The sequence below is a fragment of the Sitodiplosis mosellana genome, unplaced genomic scaffold (assembly GCF_009176505.1).
Source record: "Sitodiplosis mosellana isolate CC-2019 unplaced genomic scaffold, AAFC_SMos_1.0 Smas_scaffold_3, whole genome shotgun sequence".
NCBI lineage: Eukaryota > Metazoa > Arthropoda > Insecta > Diptera > Cecidomyiidae > Sitodiplosis > Sitodiplosis mosellana.
The window spans coordinates 8773652-8799123 of NW_022595246.1; the positions used below are offsets into that span (position 1 = coordinate 8773652).

General features: G+C 35.9%; 1 protein-coding gene across 3 annotated transcripts; it reads left to right on the forward strand.

Moving 5' to 3' along the window:
* The first annotated feature begins 660 nt into the window (after window positions 1-660).
* Window positions 661-24994, forward strand: LOC129566238 (uncharacterized protein DDB_G0271670). Of its 3 annotated transcripts, XM_055441993.1 has the most exons (8): window positions 758-1138; window positions 6887-7165; window positions 11430-11534; window positions 19832-20118; window positions 20315-20393; window positions 21306-21491; window positions 22474-22650; window positions 22881-24994. In XM_055441993.1, the coding sequence occupies exons 2-8, from the start codon at window positions 7052-7054 to the stop codon at window positions 22944-22946; spliced, it is 1014 nt and encodes a 337-aa protein (XP_055297968.1). In that variant the 5' UTR covers window positions 758-1138; window positions 6887-7051; the 3' UTR covers window positions 22947-24994. The 3 variants fall into 3 exon arrangements, with proteins under 3 accessions (XP_055297967.1, XP_055297968.1, XP_055297969.1); XM_055441994.1 differs by lacking the exon at window positions 21306-21491 and having other exon boundaries at window positions 765-1138; XM_055441992.1 differs by lacking the exons at window positions 19832-20118; window positions 20315-20393; window positions 21306-21491; window positions 22474-22650; window positions 22881-24994 and adding an exon at window positions 17047-18695 and having other exon boundaries at window positions 661-1138.
* The last annotated feature ends 478 nt before the right edge of the window (window positions 24995-25472 follow it).

Sequence of the window (25472 nt, forward strand, 5' to 3'; positions counted from 1 at the left end):
TAATGTGATCGCTACATAATGATGGAATCAATGATGTAAAATTAAGAGCAACGAATCATCGGTATCGATCGTTACGTCAACGCCAAACGAAAGCCAATTCATTAACGAATTACTCAAGTAATCGTATCATAAATTTTCGAATTTTTCGCTAAGCGCGCAGCGCGTGCGTGTGTATGTATATGCATTTCTGTGTGTGTTTGTATGCGTGTTGAGATTTGCTTTTTGGCGGGCTATCATATTTTCCCACCTCGACCGCCATCGTTGTCGTCGTCATCACAGGCGTCGATGTGTTTGAGAGCTGCAAGAGAGTGATGCTGAGCCAATAGACTCGTACTAGGGGCCGAATGAGGAGAAAATGTGGAGAGCGCACGCGAAAAAAAGCGCAAGAGAGTGAGAGAGTATTATGATCGCTTTGTCCGAAATATGAGCTTTGCCTGTTGTTTCACTTCCTCTGTTTATTTAATAAATGGCAACGCTGAGAGTAAACTCTCACGTGCGACATGCTCATGCTTTTTTAAGCACCAAGTCGTCGGTTGCATGGTGTTGGTCTATCGTAACGAGAAAAAAAAAACAACCAATCGTATGTATACTATACATTGTCTGAGAAAATCAACACAAGCACACATACAGAGCAGAGCGCGTTGAGAGTGCAGTGCAACAGTAAGTCGTCCGCGTTGGTAGTAGGCATAAGCGTGTAACTCACACACAAATGGACTTTTATTAATAAAGCAACGAAAAAAAACGGCACACAAACACCGTCTGCAAGCAGCCAGCCAAAGTGTATGATCGACCGCATATATTTAATAATCGTCGAGGTTTACTCGTTGTTAACACAAATTAACATTACCATTTTAAATTCTGGTGTTGTAGCGTGAACGCGTTTCTCTGACGAAACGTACAATTATCGTTTTTTTCTTTTTTACTCTTCATCAATTTTACCGAACCGAAAATTTTCTATCGATATCTGTTTTTTTCTTCCCATTGTTGTTGCGATACATTTCGAATTTGACAAAAAAAAAACCATCGGAGATATTCGCATGTAGAGATTGTTTGATTTGTATTTATTGCATGTGATTTCATAGTTTGGCTTCTAAAAGATCGGCGACCGTTGAACGTTGAGGATACAATAGAATTTGTGGTGTGTGTTCTAATTAGATAAAAAAAAAATTTATATCTATTTTCCACAGCTGTGGAATAAATGGCATCTTTTTGCGTTTTGAATTCACATTTCAAAGAAGGAAAAAAATAACCCAGTGGCCAGTGTGCATAAAATTTTGTGTGCAAAGAAAAAATAAAAGAAAAAAAAATTATTATTACTTCAAAATAAATGGAATGTCAAATGCTATATGCGAGATGACAAACGGTAGAAAAGAAAAAAAATAGCAAACAAAAAACACAAAATTGAAACAAACGGCTCGTTAAAAGAGCTGCAGAAGAGAAGAGAATCACAACCATTGAATGATATTTCCGATTGCATTTATCTTATGTGTCTATGTGCTCATACACAAGTGTGCATTTTAATGTTAAGCAAAGTGTCGCGCTCGTTTCTCTAGCCACAGAGCCAAAGATGATAAAAGACAAGCACAACGGATAGTTTTTTTTCTTCTTCTTCTCTTCTCTCTTTATATATAGATTTATATTTAATTTTTTTTTTCTGTTTTTGTTTATAAGCAAAAGTGAAAATTTTTCAAGTGCCGCGTACAAAAACCATTTCCATAAATGCATCACGCTCGCTCACTATTTACTCTCTTCGACGAACAACAACAACAGCGAACAAAAAAGCAGCACCGCCAATAAATCCAATAGAAAAAATCCAGCAAGTTGCAACGGAAAATATGTAGAAAATTGCAACAGTGAACGAAACAATGCAAAGAAAGTATAGACATACGTATAAAAAAAAACCGCACAAACCAAAACGATAAGCAAAAACGCAAAGTAATACGGAAATCGTTAATGAACAACTCCTATTTTGAACGATCAAATTGTAAAACCGATTTAATTTTACTACGCCGCGATAGTTTGCCTTCTGTTAATTGTTTCTTTTTTTTCTTCTACAAACGGTAGACGTATGACAGAAATTAATATTCGACAATTTGACGTGCGCGTACATGCGCACAAACTCACTTTTGATTTGTTGTTGGTACTGACATTTTTTTTTCTTGTTTTCTTTTGGAAGAAGAAATTTTTTTCGTCGCCAATACGCGAGCCGAATTGCAAATGAGCAAAAAAAAAATCGGTTCAATGGAAAATATGCATAAGTTATGGATCACGATGGAATCATGAAATCATTCAAATCGGTGAATTTGATGAAAAAAAAAAACGAATTAGAGAATAAGTGTTGCGAAATCGAGCATTCGATTCAAGTTTTTTCTATTGACATCGATCCAATACCAAGTTTTTTTCGTCGTTGGAATTGATCCAAAAAAACGAAATGTCAATATTTAACCGACATCGAGCGCGGTTTATGCAAATATTTAAAAAAAAAACATCTCATCAAATTGGAATGTACCGATGAATTGATATCGATTTTTTTTTCTCTCTCGAAATATTCAAGGGACTTTAATCATATTTATTCAAATTTTCCAGTTTATTTTTGTACCGACCTACAAATTAATTTCCAAATCGCCTCTGTTTCGGAAATTGTATTTTAATTTTTTGAAATCTTCCTTCGACCGTATCATTATAGCCAGTTGATGCAATATTTTCTAATGATTCCTTGAATGAATGTCAAATTCTGGTGTTGTAGAGTGTACATCTCTTTGAACTTTTGATAAGAATGAAATCCAAAGTAAAGAAAAGTCTGAAGAACATCCGGTAAACGTCAAAAAAAGATAAAAAGTCATGTGGTTTGGGGTCTTTGGCGGTAAAGAAAGTGTTGAACGCCATTCAAAGCCACCACAAATTTCGGTCTAAATTCAAACTTTAAAGTAGTCGACAGAAATGTGGTTGAGAAATTTAACCAAGTCAATTTTTGGCTCAATTAAAAGCGAAGAACTGACAATCAACGAAAAAAAAACTTCGTTATGTTTTACGAGCTTTTTCTTTTCATTTTTTTTTTTATTGTTGTTGTTCGAATTCGTTGGTTTTTTTTCACTCTCTTTGTCTTTCGTATGATCGTATGAATCGGCTGGTTATTTGGTTGAACGAGGAGATTGCATAATGTGTTGATATGCGTGTATGTTCAGCACCAAATTCAAATGCACGCAGCATATATGCCAATGAGAAAGTGTTGATAGTGTGAGTTCTTCGCATCGAACACAATTTTGATTTCAGCAATGCTGTTGCCATTCGCCGCGATCTGTTGCTGTGGTGGTGTTGATGACACGCTACAGTCGCCGTGGCCGTATTAACACAAGCAGTCTTGAAAATTTGCCGTATTTCTTGAATAAAACTGTCACTTGATACTATGTGAGTCGATGGTCGATAAAAATAATCGTTGATAGAGAGACTTGTTATGTTTCTTTTTTCTCGGCTTCTTCTCTTCTGGCCTGTTACTACAGCTGCTTTTTATTGGCGTTGCCATTTTGTGTCCATTCACTTGAATTACGACTGAAAAATCGCCGTACATATATTACGGGCCGATTGTAGTGTGAGCGCCAGCTGCTGCTGTTGCTCCGATTGCCGTGGTGTTGGAGCACTTGCATGTGATATGTGTGCTTTTGCAGCGCTCTTTTTTTTACATAATAATAATAATAATAAAATTTTAATTATTGCACGTATGGGTTGTTTTCTGTTGATCACAGTGTGTGCGCGAGCGCTCGTGGATTGTACGCACGCGCACCACGCTCGCCTCCGTTTTCCATAAAACACATATACGCGAAAACACATATACATTTGCGCGAAGACATTAAAATGCGTTCGGAACCATTTTTTTTTGCATGGCATTTAAATGCATGTTCACAGTGCCGAGAGAAAAAAGTGGAACAAATGGAAAGGAGATCAGATCATATCGCTCAAAAGCCAAAAACCCATCAGATTTTCCGCCAATTTTTCACAATAACGAATCAATTGCCCTTTCGCCGCATTTCTTTTTGCTCGACTCGATACGGCATATGAAATTTCATATTCTTATGAAAGAAATGAGTAATTTGTGTCTGCCTACACGGCATATTCCAGCTTTTATTTATCATTTTATGGCTTTTTTGTGCCGTTGAAAATCACTCACAAACTCAACCGGTCCAGCGAATTGCTTCGCTAAAGTGTTGGCTTATACAAACAAATATACCATTTCTTTGATTCCCCATCGAATTTGGTTGAGAAAGCGAGATGCTTCCGTGTTATACTTGAGCCACGTATTCGTTAATTAATTGCATTAGTTGACGAAGGACGCAATCAAAACCGAATTCATTCTCTCATTTGCATCCTTTTACGTAAGTGCAGTGTGCTTGTTATCAAAACTTGACTCCGAGCACAAGGTGAGTGAAGAAATCCATTCATCACTTTCATAAGCCCAGGAAATCGAAGGCCGATTGATGCTCGCGTAAAATACGCACTTCACCGCAACTAGTGAACTAATCTACCGGATTTTGACCGCTTTTGAAATGTCAATTTCGTCCAAAGTTCACAGTTTAATCTATTTTTTTTTCATGAAAAAGGAGTTGAATTTTCTACGAAGTGGGTCACGAGTCGGTCATTGTTTTATCTACAAAAAAAAATGAATAAAACTCATAAATATTTATGCATTCTCAGCTGGAAGATGGTTTCACAAAGGCCTCTATCAAAAATGCATACATTTGTTCGATGAATGTCGCCATAAATTTCAAACCGAAAAATTGATCGACTCTCGCATTAGGCTCAGTTACACATACATTTTTTTTTTGGTTTTCCATTCGTTTAAAATTGCTGGGCGGCACTCTGATCTATGGAAGGAGTTGAAGCCATTCTGTTTACTTTTCATTTATATCCCATTCAACGAGAGCTTGATCTCGCAAAACAAGTTTTAACTTCTCGAAGGTGGAAAACTAAACTTATGCATTATCGCTGCACTCATATCATATGGCTACGGCGTTTTTTTTTCGTCGTTGTTAAAAATAATTATAAAGCAGTCTAAAAGCTTTGACCAGTAAAAACGCTGTCTTGAAACGAAACATTCTTTATGTAGCTCAAAACTTACGTATGTGAAACAAATATCATACAGAGAAAAATTACTTTTTGACGCAAGTCTGGCCATTTTTCTGTGGTACAATTCCTAATTAAGTCAAAACATGGCTTGGAATGGCATAGATTGGAACAATTCACCAAGATAAAAAAAAAGTGCCATACAACATAATCAGCCAGTAAACGTGCTAGACCAGTTCAACTGTCGCGATAAGGTGAATTTAAAAATTATCGCCGGTGTCAATGATTCGGTTCATTGAAGCAGCAGCTGCTAGTACAGACTTGCATTCACACTTTTATTCGGTGCTGATAAAATGGCCAGAGGTCATATGGAATTGTCACAGTGAAAGAACTTGAAATTCAAACACAAATCACCTTATTTACAATCAGATACATTTCCATTGGATTTTGCAGAATTTTGATTCGGTTCGTGCCCGAAATCACGTATAGAAGACGAAATACGAATGTTTCCATTTCTTTCTGGAAGAATTTGAAGTGGTTTTATTTTGTTGAAATTTTGATATTGAGTCTAACACTTCAAGTGCCGAGTTAGAAATATATATATATATTCATTGTTTATTTCATTCACTTGTGCTGTGACTGAACTCCCACTTGTGAATATGCGTTCATCAAATTCTGTCGATTAATAAAGAGGTCATTGAATTGATTTAAGGTTGTTTGACATCACAATATGAATTCTAATTCAGTGTTTACGGGTCAAAATCGATGAAAATAAATTGCGATCATACGCATTGTTTCACAACAGTGAACAAAATCGTCATTTTTTCCATCGATTCGTCAGTGGCACTCAAAAATCGTATTAAACATAACTCGCATAATTTATTCAATGTCAATCGAATTTAAATACGATTTTGTCGTTTGATTCATTTGAATGAGACAAAGAACTAATTGGATATTGGTCCCATTTTATTCCATGACACCGTGTAAAATTAAAATCGATTTTTGGACCAAATGATATGACTTTTCGATTAATTGTGGTTGCAGAAAAAACCACTCATAAACCTTGTGACCGATCTTGTTATCACTATGAAATGCGATCAAAAACTATGAACATTTTGAAAACGAATCCACTTCGATGTAAATTTTCGAAGATCAATATGTTTATTTTTTCGTCACAAAAATTTACACAATATTGACCTGAAATCGTTTTAAATTCGAGTAGCACATACTCGAATAAACACACTTTTCACTGGATACTGTTCGTTTCGACTCTTCTTAACATCAGCGGCGTGCTCATTATCTTCCACGTGATTCATTTAAATAACTTCCAGTGATCCCGTCTGAATTCTGTGTACAGAATAGGCTAGACTCATCATAATAGCCGCTATATTTAGTAGTGCAAATAATGTGTATTCAATCTCATTGCGATTGGTTTGATGCAAATTTGTCTGGGAAGCGCGCCGGTGACAACGGGTTTGTTGTTTCGATGGAATCTTTTGTTGGAGTTTTATGTTTGCACCCCGACAAATCGCACAGATTGTCGTTGTCGTGCGATGGCAGCGATGAAATGTCATTGAGACGTGATACTTTAGCGAGCAGCGTGATAATTTATAAAAATGCGTTTGTACATGGATGGCAAATAACGTAGAAAAGGAACGATCAAGAGAGTAAGAGAGTGAGGAGGAGAGAGATTGCTTGGAGTAAATTGAAACTTGGCAAAATATTAACAGCGCGTCAACGATCTCAAAACGCAAACAGATGCCATTTCTCCACTAAATGAGTCATAAAAATGCGTATGGTGTAATAATGGTTTTTCTTCCCATTTCAGATTTAACCTCTAAGTCTTAGGTGTAGAAATCGAAGCCGTATAAGGATTTAGACCAAAAAAAAACAAAACTAAACTCAACGACCCACAAAAAAAAAGCCTGAAAAATCGCAACGAAATAATCAAACCAACCAGCAACGACAACAACAAAAAAAACACATAGCAAATATGAAGAATTTACTAATAGTAGCAACAAGTGCGCTGTGTGTATTACTAGCAGTTGCAGTTCCGTTGCCCGAACAAGATGTGCAACTCGTACAGATTCCGTTAGAAGGAAATAAGGTAAGCGGTATTTCTTTTTGTGCTAAATCAACGCCGATACTATACATAAGAGTGTGTTGCTTTTTTTTCGGTAAATGACTAGCCGATTTGGTGTGTCGCGTAATCGTCATCGTATTCGGAATTAAAAACGACAGAAAAAAACAAATTTCCTCTTCTGGCATGTGTCGAATTACGGCACCGCCGTCGTCACGTGTTGACAACAAAATCAGTTTTGTTTCATGTAATTTTTACATTGAATGTCGTCGTCGTTGTCGTCTACTATATGAGGCGCATATTTTCCATCGTGGAAACAATTACACGATTCAATTTATTGTGTTTATGTTTTCTGTTGTTGTTGTTGTTACTGTAAGAAGCCGAATCAAATTCCATAGCAACAAATCGTTGTCGAATCAGACCGAATGTACAAACAACAACGTATACGGCGCAAAGGTGTGGACCGAATGGAAGAATGTCATATATGAACATTGTCAGCGTACACAAATTACTTTCACTTGAAATGCTTTCGTTGCGTGTAAGTGAGTTGTTGGAGAGATGCGTGGTGCGCGGCCTAGCGCACAGGTTTAACAGTTGATTGTTACGTGCCAGATAATTTGCGATAAGTTGGTGTAGACTGTAGAGCCAGAGTTACAATCGTCTTAAGTAATACCAAGCAACAACAACATAGATTCAAGCACATACACACACACACTGTGTCTGACGACAGTGACCACAAAAACACATGGTGCGCTACATCGAATCGAAATCACATATCAGACATTGATAAGATAAAGTGATAGAGAGAGAGAGATACTCTTCGTTTGTGTGGTGTGGTTGAATTGTTATCATTACCTTAATGTTTGCTGTACACTTGAGAATCCATCGAGAGATCGTGATTCACTCTCGAATATCGAGTTTTTATGTTTAAGTAATTTTATTCACTAACTGATTTCTACTTGGCCTTTATGTTTCCATCTGATGTGGTGCTGGCCATTTTTCATAGATTTCAACAGAAACGGGCAATCGCGAGTGCGATATCATGTTTTCCTTCGCAATACGGAAGAAAAGTGACGCGTTTTTGTTCACGTGAGCGCACGAATGAAGGTTTTTCGAATGTCCGCCGCTTATGCAATTGAAAGTCTGATTGAAGCACGCGCAAGAGCAATAAACGCATTTGACGAGAAACTGCATTCGACTCGGAAATGCCATTATCACGTCGATCGAGAGAGAGAGAGAGAGAGAGAGAGAGAGAGAACTGAAAGAAATGCCTGTGAACACAGATCATATGATGTAGATCAAGGCCTTGGCTCTCCATGCAAACAATTGACAAAAAAAAAACCACAAATATGGCATCGAAATTGAGAGCACCGAACAAAACAAGATACAACATATGATTTATCGCTCTTGTCAATTTTATGCTGTCAATTATGCGGCAAAACGTCTCAAAAACCCAAACGAAACAAAAATAAACGACGATACAACGTATAGCCATATGCACAGTTGAAAACCGAAATGATCGCAACAAAAGTGAGAGTGAAAAGTTAAATATTTTTTTCAACTTTCCATTTTATTCAAGAGTCAAGGTATTGCGTCAACGAAAATGCAACGGCAAACTTTTGTCTTTTTGTCGATGCTCTCCATATGTGCGGTTGGCCGTTGTTATTGCTGCTGCTGCTGCTATTTTGCTTTTGTTTTTCGTGTGTTTCGAGCCAAAAACATCAGCGGAAACATTGTGCATACAGATCGTTCGGGTTACGTGACTTGAAAGAGAAACACAATACCGAAATACACATAAAATCCGAATGGAACGTACAAAAACCAAATGTCGAGGTTGATTTTTCTTTATCTCTCTCGCGTTTTCAGCCATTTTTTTAAGTAAATTCAAAGTTAAAAAACGGCCCCCCAAATCAATTGGTAAATTGCCTGTCGATCTTTTTTTTCTCTTTTTTTCTTCTTCGCCTGCTGGCGTGTGCGGTTCGGAAATCAATTAAGAATGAAAGTAAAGATGACGTCGATCATTTCAGCCGATTGAAATCATGGTTTATGTTTGATTCATTGAAATGGAAATGAGTTTTGACTGGAAAATTGCGGAACGTTTTATTTTCGATAAAGTATGCCGTTTTAATGCTCAATTTCCTTGAGTTTATAACAAAAAACTAGCGCCGATTTTATTCATCACAATCAGTTTCAATGTGCAATTACCGCAAATATTTGCGTTATAGTTCGGCACGAAAAACACACCCGACAATAATTTTGTGAATTTTTGGGAAGAAAAAGTGCGGTTTCTGCTTCAATTCAAATGACTTATGTGTTAAAGTGCAATTTCGTTGTGAATCACAAGTTGATGACCTTCTTCGTGGCGGTTTTATTCAACACTTCAATCTCTTCAACTCTAATTGCATCTTTAAGATTTCTCGAGGCAACCGCACACATTTTCACTAGTTCAGTTTTCAGGAGTGAATTCATTGTCATAGCCACAAACACACAGAAAGATAGATAGACAGACAATCGTTTAGTATCGAAAACGTTTAATTATGTGTTTAATCACTGTTGCTCGTCTCTGAAGAGAGTACGTCGACACGGCGCCACGAAGGTTGCCACAAACGATCGAAGAGATCAATGAATCATGCGACTGGATTAGAATTTATCATACGGCACACGGTGATTGTAAAACGACTTAATAACACGTTATCACACATCGTGATTTGTTGTTTTTTTTGGCTATCCTTGATTTTTGGAACACATTATGAGATATATTTTCCGCTCTTTATCATATGACAATTTTCGTTTGTTGTCACTTTTCAAGGCGACATTTTCTGTCTATAAAATCATTAACTCGTTCGTTTAAACAAAAACCAAGATAAAAAGAATTATTGACCGCACAGAGCATTAAAAGTTGTAAACTTTGTTTTGACAAGGAAAAATGCGCGTGTGACGCAACCGGCGTGTGGAAAAACGAACAATTTTTCTCATTTTCAAAAAATGAAAACCTTCAGCTTGCCCAAGAGGAAGTTATCAGTGTAAATTGTCATTAAATCATGTCTCACTTGAAAAATACCAAATTGCTATCGCTTCGCATCAACTTCCGAACGCTCAATTCACTTCATGCAAAAATGACAGTTCGATTTCAAACAAGCAGGCAATCGTGGAAAAAAAATGTCGTCAAGATATCATCAATTTGCACTCACTTGAATTAAACCTAAATCTTTTAATCACAATTAACAGACTGTGCGATATTGCTGCTGCTGCTGCTGCTGCTGTTTTTTTTTTCAAACGAGAGACAAAATCGTTAAAATGTCACTTCAAGCCACTTAAATTGAAGGCGACACAGATTCGTCTTAGTAATTTCCAATAGTTAATTTTTTATAAGAAGAAAAAAGTTGACAGAGGAAAAAAAACGCGGCGTTGCATATTTCAAAATGAAAATGACTGCATTTTTAAAGAGCTGGATAAAGTGGAATCGAGAGATTATATTTGCAATATGATCAAAAACGTGTATGTACATTTATTGCATGCGTGTAATCATATTCAGCGAATGGTCAAGTGAGCTTGCCCCAAGGACAAGCTTACCCACTTTAGATAGTTGTTACATTGAGTTCTCGCTGTAAGATTGGAACTCTGCTATACAAACAGAGACTGAGATAGAGAGAAAAAAAGGTGACATTTTGGGGTGGGAATGACCGTAAAAAAGGTTCATTTGAATAATGCCACGAAACAACCATTTCTCTCTACGCAGCAAATGCTGACACTCCTTAAACCCCCAAAGCGTACAATTAAAGTGATTTTAAGTGATTAGTTAATTGATTTAGGTTACGAATTTCAGAAATGTCAACTTCAAACCAAGTTTTTCTATTTGCTCTGTCACCAGACACACACGCCGATACATCGAACAAAATCCAAATAATTTTTTTTTATTGAATTCAAAGAAATGCACATCACCAGCGAATATTGGTGTGTCTGTCATAATACATTGGAATTCGAAATCGGATGAACTTTGATTTTGTACGATACTCACGTAAATTGCAAACGAATTCACGTTCAGCCAATCGATAAAAAGTAATTGACCCATTTAACGACCGATTGTAATCACTATTCAAATACTACTTGACATCGCAACACATGAAGACGCAAATTCATACAGCGGCAACGATGGCGAATATCGATCACGATTACACCGCTGAAATTAACAAAAGAAAAACAACACATCGTGCATACAAATACAGACAAAGAAAACCATTTTACATTTTATTAACATTGTTTTCTTGTGTTTTTTTCGTTTATTTTGTAGGAATTAGATATTTTATCACTGCCCGAAAACAGTCAAGGTGAACTTACAGAACGAAACAAGCGAACGATCGGAGTGCTACGTCAACTATTTCCCGAACTATCAAAGGTATGTAACGATCTCTCCTTGGCAGCCGTTTTAAAATTCAGAAAAGCAGAGACATAACACGCATTCTAAATCCCCTCAGAAAAAAAAACAATACAAAATCAACGACAGTATTTAAGGCATTTTTATGATTTATACACTCATTCTATCGTGTACAAGATACTACTAGACTCCATAGAACATTTGTCTGAACGATACGAAACCCAACGCAAGTTATCGCGATGAATTTGAAAGAAAAAAAACACACGAAGACCCACAATGACATAAATCTGTCACCAGAAGTGCTTTTACTGATCTCAATGCAATTATGCAACAAAACACTTTGCACAAATTGAGAGTTACGGCAATCATTTTTGTGATGTGTTAACAAGATTTTGTACTCAACACTCATGATAGACAGTCAAGATTTAAAATTGATTTAGTGCTCATCGCGTAATGTTTCGACTGATCAGAATCAGAGCGATTTTGTAAGCACTAGACGATTTCAGTTTGTTAGAAAACGACTTATAGAAACATGAAGTTGCAAAATGTTCGCATCGTCTCACCCGTCGGTTCATGCACACACAAAACTAACACCGAGTACAGAGAGAGTGAGAACGAAAAGCACGGTTCTCGGTACACACACTGACTCAGCACGAATGGCATGTGATTGTGTTGCGTACATCACGTATTTACCATTAATACACAGTGTACAGTAGTATAACGTCTTCTCTTTCTTCGCTTGCGCTCGCACAATTCCGTTTATCATTATGAGAATCTATGCTTTGATTTTCATCAAAACAAAACCGAGAGAGAAAAAAAATCAAATACGGTAGCGGTTGAATGAAAATTCAATTGTCGAATTATGATAATTTGCTTTGCAGTGCCCTCCGACGGTAATTGATGAAAAAAAGCATTAATTGCACACGATTGTTATCCATACTAATTTTAACATTATTACGCCTGAATTCAACTACACTTGAATCCTTGTCAAACAATTAAATTTTAATTAACGATACCGTCTTCAGAGTAAACTAAAATGCAATTCGACGCCCCATACACCCATAGTAATAAAACGAGCAAGTTTTGAAATTCGAAAATGATGATTGTTGCAAAGTTACGTAGCAATTTTGAATGCTCGTTTTTAGTCGCTTGAATGGTTTGAATAAAGTTGTCTGTATGTGTTTGTGTGTGTGTGTTGTGACCAGCAGTAGCCCGAGTAAATCATCGAATTCAAAGGTCAACCAATTACAAATGATCCTCAATTGTGTGCGGCGTGCGCACAACTGAACATTGGATCGCGCAAGTGCACGTTGAAATCAGATCATACAAATGAGTAAATTGTATTCATTGTCAGTTGCAGTTCATTTGTTTGTGTTTCGGTGGAACCCCTCGATTTGAATGGGCAACAACCACGACAATCTGACCGAATACACACGCCATTCAACCTTCCAAAGCAGCCGCCGTTTTTTTTCTTCTTTGTTTGTTTATATATAGGATTTGGTTGTTTTTCAGTTGGTCGTCAATTTTTCAGTAAACAATAATTATGATTACGTTTCTGTGATGTATGAAACAAGTGCGGCGTGTGTAAAAATCGTACACGATATTGGCACATTGAACAAAAGAACAACTTGTACAGTGTACACCTGGCCTATGTTATTAGGCAAGTGAATATGAGAGAACGGTGCCGAATGCGTGCGCACACAAACCATATGCCAAATATGTACTATTTAGACTTCGGCACCAGCACCAGCTCAGGCGCTGGTAATTATATTGTGGATAAAAATGTGTTCACCGTTGAAAGCTTGTATAATGTGATTAATTACGAATAATTTGCAGTCGAATGCAAACAAATACAAAACAAACACCATCCAAGCGAAGAGCCATCGACGAATTTCGTTTGAATAACAAATACGTTGCCATCAATTTCAATCGGCAAATGCGTCAATTGAGCTAGTCTGCGATGGGAAAAATTACACGAACCAATTATTTAATGCGAAAATGAAGGAGAATAAGAAAGAAACTGCATTCACAATGCAACGGCATCGTCTCATCTTCATTATGACGTGAAAGAGATAATGCATGATTTAATTCGCGTTTCAACAAAAGCTGTCTGATCTGGAAAATTGAAATGAACGGTACTGTTTCTCTTTCGCTTTCATTTTCATTCTTCAACTGTTGTAATACGTTGATTGTGTAAGCGGTCCCGTTTATAATTTCGATTATCTTCAATTAATGTTAAATGCCAAAGCACGCAGTTCTCTCTTGCGCGCGTATGTGCAAAGCAATCGCTTGTATTTATGTGTGAATCATTTTCCAACTCGTTTTTCACAAATGTTTGTTCCATTAACGCGAAATTTATGATCACCTCATCAACGAACTGGTATCCGTACTGTTATAATGACAATTTCGCGTAAAACACACACACACACACACATAAAATTGCGGAAAATAAACAACAACCGACATTAACGTCAAAACGTGCGCATTTGATCGCATCTGTATGACTGGCTGTAATTTTTTGACCCGTCTCAATTACTCAATATTCCGTGCTGTTGATGATGCAGTTCACGGGCTAGTACACATTGTTCAAGCCATTTTTATCATCGTCATAATGAATGCGGTGAGACATTCGGAACTTTTATTGCGAGTCGTTATCAGATGTGGATCCGTGTTGACCCTTCTCCGAAACCGACCTTTAATTATTCTCAAGTCTTACCTAATCGTCGCGGAAATCAAACGGTGAACTGTGACAAATTTTCCCCGATGCCACGTACGCAAACAACAGAATAATAAATGTTGTTTATTTTAAAATGAACAAATAACGAATGATGATGAACGAAGATTGAGGGTATTTTCAGAGTTCCAATGACAATTCTAATGACTGTTGACACAACACGCTAAAACATTTCTACGTCTGTTTGTCAAACACATGCCGCAAATATTCAATAAATGTGTGTTACTATTTCAAGTGACATCCAACCGAAAACTGTAGTTGAATGGAATTTCGTGCGCGAAGTTCAAATATTTCACACATTTAATATGTGCTACTAGTTTCTATTGGTGCGAATTACCGAAGAAATATACCGTAGATTACCAGGTCAAATAAGACACTTTCCATTTTGTTGAAATCCATTTGAGATTTGCATATGAAAATCGCAGAGTATTTTTTGAAAAATTCTGTTTAGTTTTAAAATAGTACCTTTTCTGTAAAATTTTTCAAGCTTGTGACAATTAATCTGTGAGTTAATGTTACGATGAATGCGAAAAACGGAACAACACAAAAATCGACATAATTTTGATAAGCCAATGGAATATGGCTGGTTCACTCGTTAAAATTTTGAATTCGAATTGAATTCCAAAAGCTCAATTACCTTGATAAAATGAAACACGAAACGTGGCACCTGTGTTGATGATGATCAATACATACACATCTCTGGGATCAAATACGAGAAAAAGAACCATGACCTGCGAATGCAAATGTGATGATGATACCCACGAATTTGCCGTTGAATACATAAAAAAGTGCACACGAACGCAAAAAAAAAACAAAAATAAACATGAGAGATTGAGTTAAAAATCCTACACGAAACGGCATCAATGAAACCATCCAAAAATAGCAACGGAATCGTCTTACATTGGGCTGATTATGATGTTTCGAAAGGAAAAACGAGCAGATTTTTTTTCATGCATAATTGACTTAATAAATTTGAACCGATTGTACTTTACGAGCAAGTGATTTTTGCTTGAATGAGTCAATTGATTGAAAAAGTGTTAGAACTTTTTTGTTTGTGTGTTTGGGTAAAAGTCAATTTGCCATTTCAATTATATGCTGCTCATGTCGATTATATCATTTGAAGTGAAGCAAACACTGATTAAGTTACCTTCAACGGCGTTTATTAGCACATTCAGTGGAACGTCACATTTTGTGTGATGGTGGACGTGCCAAATTCACCACCTAAAGCAATGCGAATGGTATCACCGAACGGCACCGAGTGTGCGTAAATGGCTCCAATTTGGTGCAAGCATTTTCATGCCTCTATCGAATATCGTCAAAGCAGCGAAGAAAACAAAAAGCAACACATAGTGCGGAGCATCTAAAAGCGGCTTATATGTAATATTACGTGGGCATCGGCACGGAGTGTGTGTCTCGCATATAATGTAATGTGCTCCGCTATACTTCGCAACTGGATTCACATAACTTTTATCGACAAATTTGCTAAACCGGCTTTTACTTTCAATTTCATTTACAACTGGCCAAAGCCAACGAAACAAAAACAAAACACAGTTGTTTCGACCGACCGACAACCGCATATTCGTAGAGAGAAAAAACAGAAACAGACAGAGAACAACGGAAAAAAAAATTGTAAACAAAAGCGAACGAAAGAAAGGGAGAGCAAAAATCGATGTGATTGAAATCGAAACTAGGAAAAAAAATACGAAAAAAATAGCAGTACAGCAAAACAAGCATAGATATTGACGATGGTAGCTATTGCGTGAGAAAAAGCATATAAGTGGTGAGACTTCGACACATCGACATCGCCGTCGATGTACTTGTAAATATATGTATATATTGTGTAAAGAGGAAGAAATGCAAAGGAAAAATCAGGGTCAAAACCAAGCTTTTATTTTTATTTTCGTCTTTCCTTTGAAAAATCTGATTTGTATTAATGATGATGATGATGATGATGATGATGATGATGATAATTTCACGCATTTTATGCGTTCAGGATCAATCGGCGTGTTTCAACATATATGTGAACATGATTCATATATGAATATGAAACTGCAATAAGGAAAACATGTATAATCCCCTCAGATGTCAATGTGTTTCACTTGGATTTACTTGCACACAAAATATGACGAATTTCCACTGATTTTACACAAAAGAGACGAAAACAACAGAAAACATTCATTTCCCAATAGTATGACCGAAATAAAAGACACATTTACAGACACAGATTGATTGAATCGAATGGCGTTTTGTTTATTCGCTGACAAATCTGTGGCTCAATTTCAACTCTTTCTTTTTTCACTATAAAACAACGTACAAATATAGAGAGAGAAAAAAGCGCAAAACAATCGATTAGGTAATCCAATATTAATTTGCGATATTATTACAGAAAATAGACTAATAGCGACTTAATATGGTTAACGAATATGATGAATAAAAGAAAGAAATTCATTATGAAATTGATTTTTGCATACAGTTTCTTTTTTTGTGTTGTATTATTATGGATATTTAATGCGCACACGCGCATCGTGAGAGATCTGTTCGGCGCGTAGTCTAAATGCAGGCGTTTCCTTTACTTCTCTCACATACACACACACACTCTCTCTCTCCCCCACTTTGAACGGCAACGATAAACGGACTTACGAGACACTTTTCATTGTCATTTCGTTCTGAGCTCGCTCATCATCCGATCAGATCACAAAACACACATCCTCAGTCGACTGTCGACTGCATCAAAACAATCACACTCCACTCGCAAAGAGTATTTAAACAAAAAATAATGAAATTTTCAATATTTTATAGAAAACAGAACAAGTTATTGAGGAAACGGTTCAATTAATTCTGCCGATAATATTGCGGAATGTCGGACCACTTTTGTTGCGTGGTGGTTTGGGCGGATTAAGTGGTGGTGGCGGTGCAGCCACAAACAATGACGACGATGATGATGATTTTGATGAAGATGAAACCGAAGTAGCAAACAGGAGTGGCGGTGCAACGAGCACACGCCAAGGATCAGGCGGTCGAAAAGTATCAATTTCATTGCCAACATTCCCACCAGATACAGAAGATGAAGAAGAAGAAGAAGAAGAAAATAACGCCAATGATGAATCTAACACAATCAAGACGAATGAGGAAGTGAGCACGAGTGTTTCAAGTAGCAGCAGCAGCAGCAGCAGCAGCACGAGTACGAGTACGGAAACCGCATCACAAGTAAGTAGTCAAAAACCAAATGAGACCGAAAACCCAATTCAAACGGTTACCAAACCAACAGTAACAACAACAACAACAACAACAAAAACAACCACCACCGTCATCGAGACAATAACGTTCGAGCTAGATACAACGCAGCCTCCTCCATTCTCATCAACAGCACCACCTTTATTAAGACCATCGATCGAAACAACCACACCACTCATTAATGATATTGAAACAACAACAACAACGATTCCTTCGTCATCTGTTCCATCGCTCCATAGCGATCAAGATCAAGCGACTGAAAATTTGTCCGACAGAAGCGGAGGAAGTAGTGAAAGCGTTGCAACAACAATTCATACGCCAAAAATTAATGACGGTCCGTTAACGTTCCCCGAATCAAGCACAGACAGCGATAATTCGGTTGAAACAACAACAGGACCCGATGACTTTAGCGGGCGAATCGACATTCGAAGCCCCGACTTAGAGTCAGACACCGCACAGACTGATTCTGCGAATGTTGAAACAACCACAACGACAACAATTTCGCCCGCAAACACTTCCGCTGACTCGAGCAATGAAAATATTGCGAGTACCAGCACACCAAATGAAGCAACGACTTTCCTTCCAATTTCGCAAAATTTGGTACGTCGACGCAAATCAGTTGTAATCAAACGCCGGCACATACATAATGAATGAAAAAAAAAACAATCAAACCACATAAACACACACACACACCTATTTTGCATCGCATTTCGTTAGCTGTATCATTCGAACAGCGTGTTGTTTTACACACATCGAGAATCATTTTGTTTTTATGTTTACAACTATTCCTGCTCCTATTTGAATTCTATTCTTTGCAAACAGTTTCAATGTAGTTAGTTTAACCGTTTTCTATTTCGTTTAGATTATTACTATATACTTTATGCCGTAGAAAACAGAGGAAAAAAAACAACAACAACCAAATCAATTTGCAAAACATTCATATTCCATAATTCGTAATCTGTTGGTCGCTCTCTTTTCGCTCTAGCTGTCTCTTTCTCTCTTCTTTTCGCCTCTTTAATGCAAAATCGCATATTTCGAAACCGCTTTTTTCGCTCGCCGTATCGCAAAATGCAAGTAAAACTCAGCCAAAGTCATCATCTCATCATCACACAAACAAAAAAAAACAGTATGAACTGCAGATTTATTTTTGGTATTTGTTTGGGAAAAAAAATACAAATTTTTTTCTATGTTGCAGTGCAGTTTTTTTCTTAACGTCATTTCCTATATTTTCGGCTTTTCCTATATCTAATTTAGCTAAAAAAAATTAATTTCTGTTCTGAATAATTGGACGTAATACAAATCAAAATCAAATCAAGTAGTTTAAAATAAAGCATATAAATCACATCAATGCAATCAGAACAATATCAAACCATATGTTATTTTGGTCTGTATGGGTCTTGGGGGTTGCGACTACTATATATTTGCTCAGCATCATGTAACCAGCTCCATTGTCAAACATTGCGTTGGTCGTACACACTATAATTGAATTTCTTTTTTTTTCTATTAACTTAGATAACGTTATCATGTGCCTAGAAATCGTCTCTTTGTCTGCCGAAACGTTTTTTTTTTCTTGTTTCGAATTTCTGCTGTCGTAGCTTTTGCATTCATTAAAACAATTTCGTAATTTTCTTAAATTTGTGTTTCTGTAGACGTAGTTAAAAGGTGGGAAATCGTTTGCCAGATTTGGTGACGTATTGCCACACATAAACACATATATACACACACACGCATATATATCGATGAACCCAATTCATGATCAGTGTTTTAGCAAAATCAATTCATTCGTAGAAACACTTTCTATGACACATTTTGACTTTCGTACAAGTTGTGAGAGTAACAAACAAAACTAAATAAAATCTTGAAACTTTTTTCTCTCTCTTTAATGTTTTGTAGTCAATTCTTGACGCTTGAGTATCAACATGAAAGCCTTTAAATGCTCGATTAACGATATTCGTCAAGATTCTGTTTACCACCATCTGTGAATCAAACTCTTTGTTACCTGTGTTGTTAAAATCATTTAATATTTTTGTTGATTTTTTTTTTCGTAGCCTATCCTTTTCGTAGATTTTGAGAATAAAACCAACCATTTCTATCCTATTCAAAAAAAAAAAATGATCTAATAATTTATTTTCTCTATTCACCATTCAAACGAAAAAAAACAATTGTGTCTACTCATTGAACACCACACATTCAACACCGATCGCTTTTCCTATATCAAAACATCATCATTTCTCTCTGATCATCCAAAAAAAAAAATCAAAACAAAAATCGTTTGCACGAAAACATCCATTTGCAAAACCAAACAAATCAATCAAACACCATGATTAACAATGCACCAACGTGTGATCAGATGACAAACCAAGATGGAAATGGTGACGTCGATTTAGTCGCATTATCTGAACGATTGGAGTCATTCAATCGCGTCGTTCGAAATACAGCGGCACAGGCAAAAGAACAACCAGCCGCAGAAAGCAAGTCCGATAAAGTTGATGCAACCGATGCAAACACGATTGCAACAGCCGCCAACAAAGAAGATAACACCGTAGCCGGATCCGATAACACTGATTCCAAAGCGCCGGGCATCGATGAACTCACACTCGACGATGAACCAGCTAACGATGAAGATCGCAACAAACGGTAAAACGAAATGAAAGCTTAAACAGCTACCACTTTTTTATGATCTGAAAGAGAACGAAATCTTTTTATTCAAGAACAAAGTTTAATTTTTACACTTATTATAATTACTAAAGCCTTTTAGCAATAATCGAAAGAAATTTTGTTTAGAACGAGACATTTTCTGACATTTCTATGACTTTTCATTCCATAAACACAGATTCTTGAGCTTTGGATTCGGTGGATCTGGTTCAAATGGTTCCGGTGGTTCTGGCAACTTCCTCTTCGATATCATCCGTGTAAGTATCACCCGACATGTATCCATTTGATTGCTTCTAGACTGTATGGTTTAGATAAATTTTGGTTTGTCACTGTGTATTTTCAATGCGAATTCTCGCAAAAACACCGCGTATACCGTTTACACCACTAAATATTTAGTTATTCTGTTGCATATTCAAATGTTTTTATATTTGCCCAACAACAACAAAAACACAACCAATTTTTCTTTTCACCATCTTGCATTCAGACGTTACAAGAGATCACTTTACTACTTTTGTTTTTGTTTACTATATTATTTGTTTCACATAAAACACTAAATTAGACATGCAACCAAAAGAGCCAAAACACACCACGCATATTTTACTTGTTTTTAAGTCAATTTACCGTTTAGTAGCTTACTAAAACCACTTTGGAGATATTGTTGTTGTTATTTTTTTTTTAAATTCGTTTTAAGTTGAACAATGGATTAACATGCAATCGACTATCATTGCAATTCACAATTTTGGAGTTTTGAGAATAACACAACCAGCAAAAAGAAAAAAAAACACAAACACAAATTTCAATATGAATACCAATACAAAATGCAAGACGCCAAATTCGGTCCATTGTGGGACAATCTCTCTCTCTCTCTTTCTCTTTTCCGCTTATAACACGATTTACCTTTCTACTAAACGATTTCAATCCATTTGTTACGACCAAAAAAATGGAGCGTTTTTTTACGTAATCTCTGATTATTATTAATCAATAAAAAAAAATGGAAAACTAGATGATTTTTTGAAGCTTGCCTCTTCAACTTCTCTCTCTCTCTCTCTCTATCTCTCTGTCTATCAATTTCCCTCGTGAAATTATGTTGAATGTCGTTTCGACAATATAAAAACACCCCAAACAAAATGCCTCTATTGTTATTGATTGAATGATATCAAAACAAACAGCGTACAGCTGATCGAGCTGCTAGAGCAGCAGGAACAATATATCGTGTAGCAGCCGGCACCGAATCGTTTGACCTAGATATCAACAAACAGGCGACAAGTTCAACAGATGATGACACGGACTTTGACCACAACAATGACGACAACGACTCCACGTCGCGCAAATTAAGCGCCGGAAATGATAACGGGGTAATGCAATTCCCCCTCATTCTAATTTTCAATTTTTGTTTTAGTTGTTTTTCATTATGTTTTTTTTTTGTTTTGTTTTTGTTTTGAGTTTGCATTAGTTTAAAACATTTTTTCGTTGTGTGACTACATGTTTTATTCCTATTAAATATTGTAGTTTTCCATTTGCTCATAAATTTTTTTCTAAATTCAAATTAACCATGTTTCAAATTTTTTCCGTTGTACATCCTTTTATGTGTATTAATTTATTTCTTTTTTTTCCGTTCATTGGCCAGCGTGTTCTTCCCCCATTATTTGTTCTCTAGCATCCTTTACTGACCTTTTTTTTTCTTCTATTTACTATTTCTCGCTCTCTTCTTCTCCCGATCACTTCAGTACATAAATATCAAAAATATTCTTTTCTGTACATTTTTCTCTTGTCAAGTCTCGTGATTATACTCTTTCATATCGCCTGTATTGATTCCAACGGCTTGCTGTTCCAAACCAATAGAAATTGTTCGTATTTACCATTTTAAACCAAAAAAAAAAACAAACAAACAAACCCAATTAATCTCCATTATCAATTTAGACAAATAAGTGGATTGAAATTTACCTTAATTTTCTTCCTATTCTGTTTTGCCTTTTTATTCGCCTGCATGCACACTGCACACACAAATTGTTCACTCTTAATTTAATTTGATCACTATTATTAACCAACAAGTAATTTTTAAGTACACAGCATGTGATTAACCATATATAGTTTTGGGCCGTGGAATTTGGTGTATTAGCTTAAGTCCTACGGTTGTAGTAAGTAAGTTTGAGAACTTCGGCTTTCAAAGTGGATCACCCTATATCACAAATACGGTTAATTTTTCTCTATCAATTATTATTTCGTTTTTTATTTTATTTGTTTCATTGAAACTTTCTTGTATATTTTGAATTTGCACTGTACAAAAGGAAAAAAGTACACCAATTTTATCGCATTCTTCATTATTCCCGAAAACAGTTAGTAGGCGGTTCAGCTGGTACGGAACAAACTGATGAAAGAGAAAATGCACCGGAAGGTGAAGCCACTGTTGCCAAGAGCGCCGATGGATACACAGAAGGTATCCCAGGCCCAGTCACACGTCTCTTTGTATTGGCCAATCGAGGACTTGCCAATCTCATTCAAGATTTGATTCTGGTGAGTTTCATCCTTGAAATGATTTCAATGCAATCATCTGTCATCCACCATGTCATTTATATCGAATTAAGTTGAGATCATTTTTGATACTATTTCAAACTTAAGATAAAGACTGATACTATACACAGTTAAATTTGGGTCATTCATTCAAATCCATTCATTGAAATCAGCACACTTTCTAATGGGACACAAATTAATAAAGTTTTTTTCTTTGTTTTTCCCCTTTTTAGCGAATCGCTCAAACAAGTGAACGAGTTGTGAACTTCAAGGCTCGACTAATAACATCATTGATCTAAGCAAACTGCCAAATAAACAATGACGCCGTAACACCGACATACACGACGAATTTATTTTCATGGATCACCATAACGAAATTCAACCAATGAGAACAGAATCTAGAGAAGAAAAAAAAAACAAAAAACAGAACAAAAGAAAACTTACGAACGCCACACGCAAAAATTCGTTCCAAATGATCAAATGCGCATGAACATCACAAGATCATACTTTTCTATGGAACGAACAAAAGAACTATCCACGCGAAGATTTTTTGTTAAGACATTTCATAATTTATTGAATATTTAAAGAAAAAAATTGCAAAAAAAAACGAGGAAAAAATTTTCAGCTGTTCTATCGAATCGAACACGTTTTGGTTTCGCTTGCTATCTCGAAATTCTTCAATTTAATTTATTTCAACTGTCATGCTTTTCTGCTCTCTTCACTTCGAATTGCTTTTTTATTACTATCAAACATGCAACAAATGCGATCACCATGCGGAAAATCAATCTGAATAATCAACAATTTGGCGAACAAATTGATGCAAAATTCAATCCAAGACAATCAAAATTCCCGTTAGGTGGTCGCATTTTATTTTGGCTATCAACAACAAAAGCAAAACGCTGGAATATTTTTTCCACTCAAAATGTTCATAAACCCCCTTCTTTGTGACTAACGACGCTATCTTCTTTCTTCACACGTATCTATATCTATCGCAGAATTTCCACTATTTTCTACTAATTTGAAGTAAAATTTGAAGGCAGACACAATTTTAGATTCGAATTTGGATATTATCGAAAACCACAATAGTAAAAAAGAAGAAGTAATTTGTGTGTTCTTTCTTTAACATTAGCTCTAAATAAATGCCTATCATTTGACTGTGTTTTGTAAGTTTGTTTATGTGATTAGAGACATATGGATTGAAAAGTTTAATATATTTTATTAGTTGGAACAGAATTGTTTTTGAAATGACCGTAATTTTTTTTTTAGATAGTTAAATGTGGTTTGGGTAGCGAAAATATTTCATTAAAAAAAGAAAAGAATTACCTCGGATTTGCTTCGAGAATGCCGAGGCAGAAACACTTCGTCAAATTCGATTTGATGCGATGATTTGCCGGCGACTCGAAGCGCATTTTTCTACATTTCAATTATAAACACAGAACACATATCTTTGTCTAATCACTATTACGAGCGTCCAATTAGGTATCGTCATTTCGGTTGGCTGATAAAACAGAAATATCATGAAAGCGGTGAAACAAACAAACGTTCATTTATGCCATCAAAATCGCGAATTTGCAAGGCGAGAATCCGAATAGAAGCAAGGCAATGTAAATTGTGTATCGATATAGAAACTTATATTGTTTAAGTTTTTTATTTGCTGTATAGAGATAAATTGGAATAACGATGCGAAATTGTTTACCATTATTTTTTAAAAAACTTTTATTTAGCGACAAAAACCACCGAATGCTAAAGATTGCCGATTAGAATTCGGTTTGTAATAGATTTGATTCGAAAGAAATTCGCCCAACACTATCATTATTCAGAGGAACCAGAAAAAAATTAAATTTAAATCAAATTAACTTTAATATTGGATTATTTACAACAAGCAAAAAAAAAATTGTTCTTGGAAAAACAACAACCACATACAAAAGTAAATTGTCAAAAGTAGTTGAACTTCATCTCAAGTCGGGATAAAATATACGTTTGAATGGTGTTGACATATACAAGTGCGATGAAATTTATCCCGAAAGTGGATGTCAGCACCTATAAATGTATGGTTTATCCTGACTTGCGATAAAGTTTAACTACTTGCTTTTGTGTGTGCAACAAAAAAAAAGCATGAGAAGGAATCTGTTAGGACTGTAAAGTTGCTGCGCAAATGAAAATAAAAAAAAAACAGAAGAGAATTAGGACATTCGATCATCCAATCTTATATAATTTAATTTCGAATTATGATCTTTTTGTAAATACAAAGTCTTTTCTATTTCTTCTTTCTATTGTAATTAGAGAATTATGTAAAACATCGAACAAAAAATAAAATGAAAGGAATCAATAAAAAAATATAAAGAAACGGCATTTATTTATTTCTATTTTCTTTGTCTATCCATTCGCAGTCAAAAGTGAGTACACAATTGCTGATATCTATAAATTAGGCGCGATTGTAATCGTACATGATCTTTTTCGGGATCATTCGTGACATTTGAAATACAACAGACGGCTATTGAAGTCAAATACTGTTAACTATTTTGTTAGCTAGCCGAAAGCCACCAGTAAATAGCTAGCCAAAAGGTCCAAAATTGATCGACTCAGGTAAAATATTGACTGGGGTTGGCATTATTTTTGTTTCGTCACTAACAATTTTATCAATGATTATTCTATGTGACCATTCGAGTTGACTCTTTGATGGATTTTTTCGGTAATATTTGGAAAAATTTGGGAAATTTCACAATTTAACATAACTTTTGCTATAAAAAGATCGATTCCCAAAGATGTATTTTGGATATGTAGATATTTTTGGGTATTACCGAACCAATTTTGTACTTTAAACC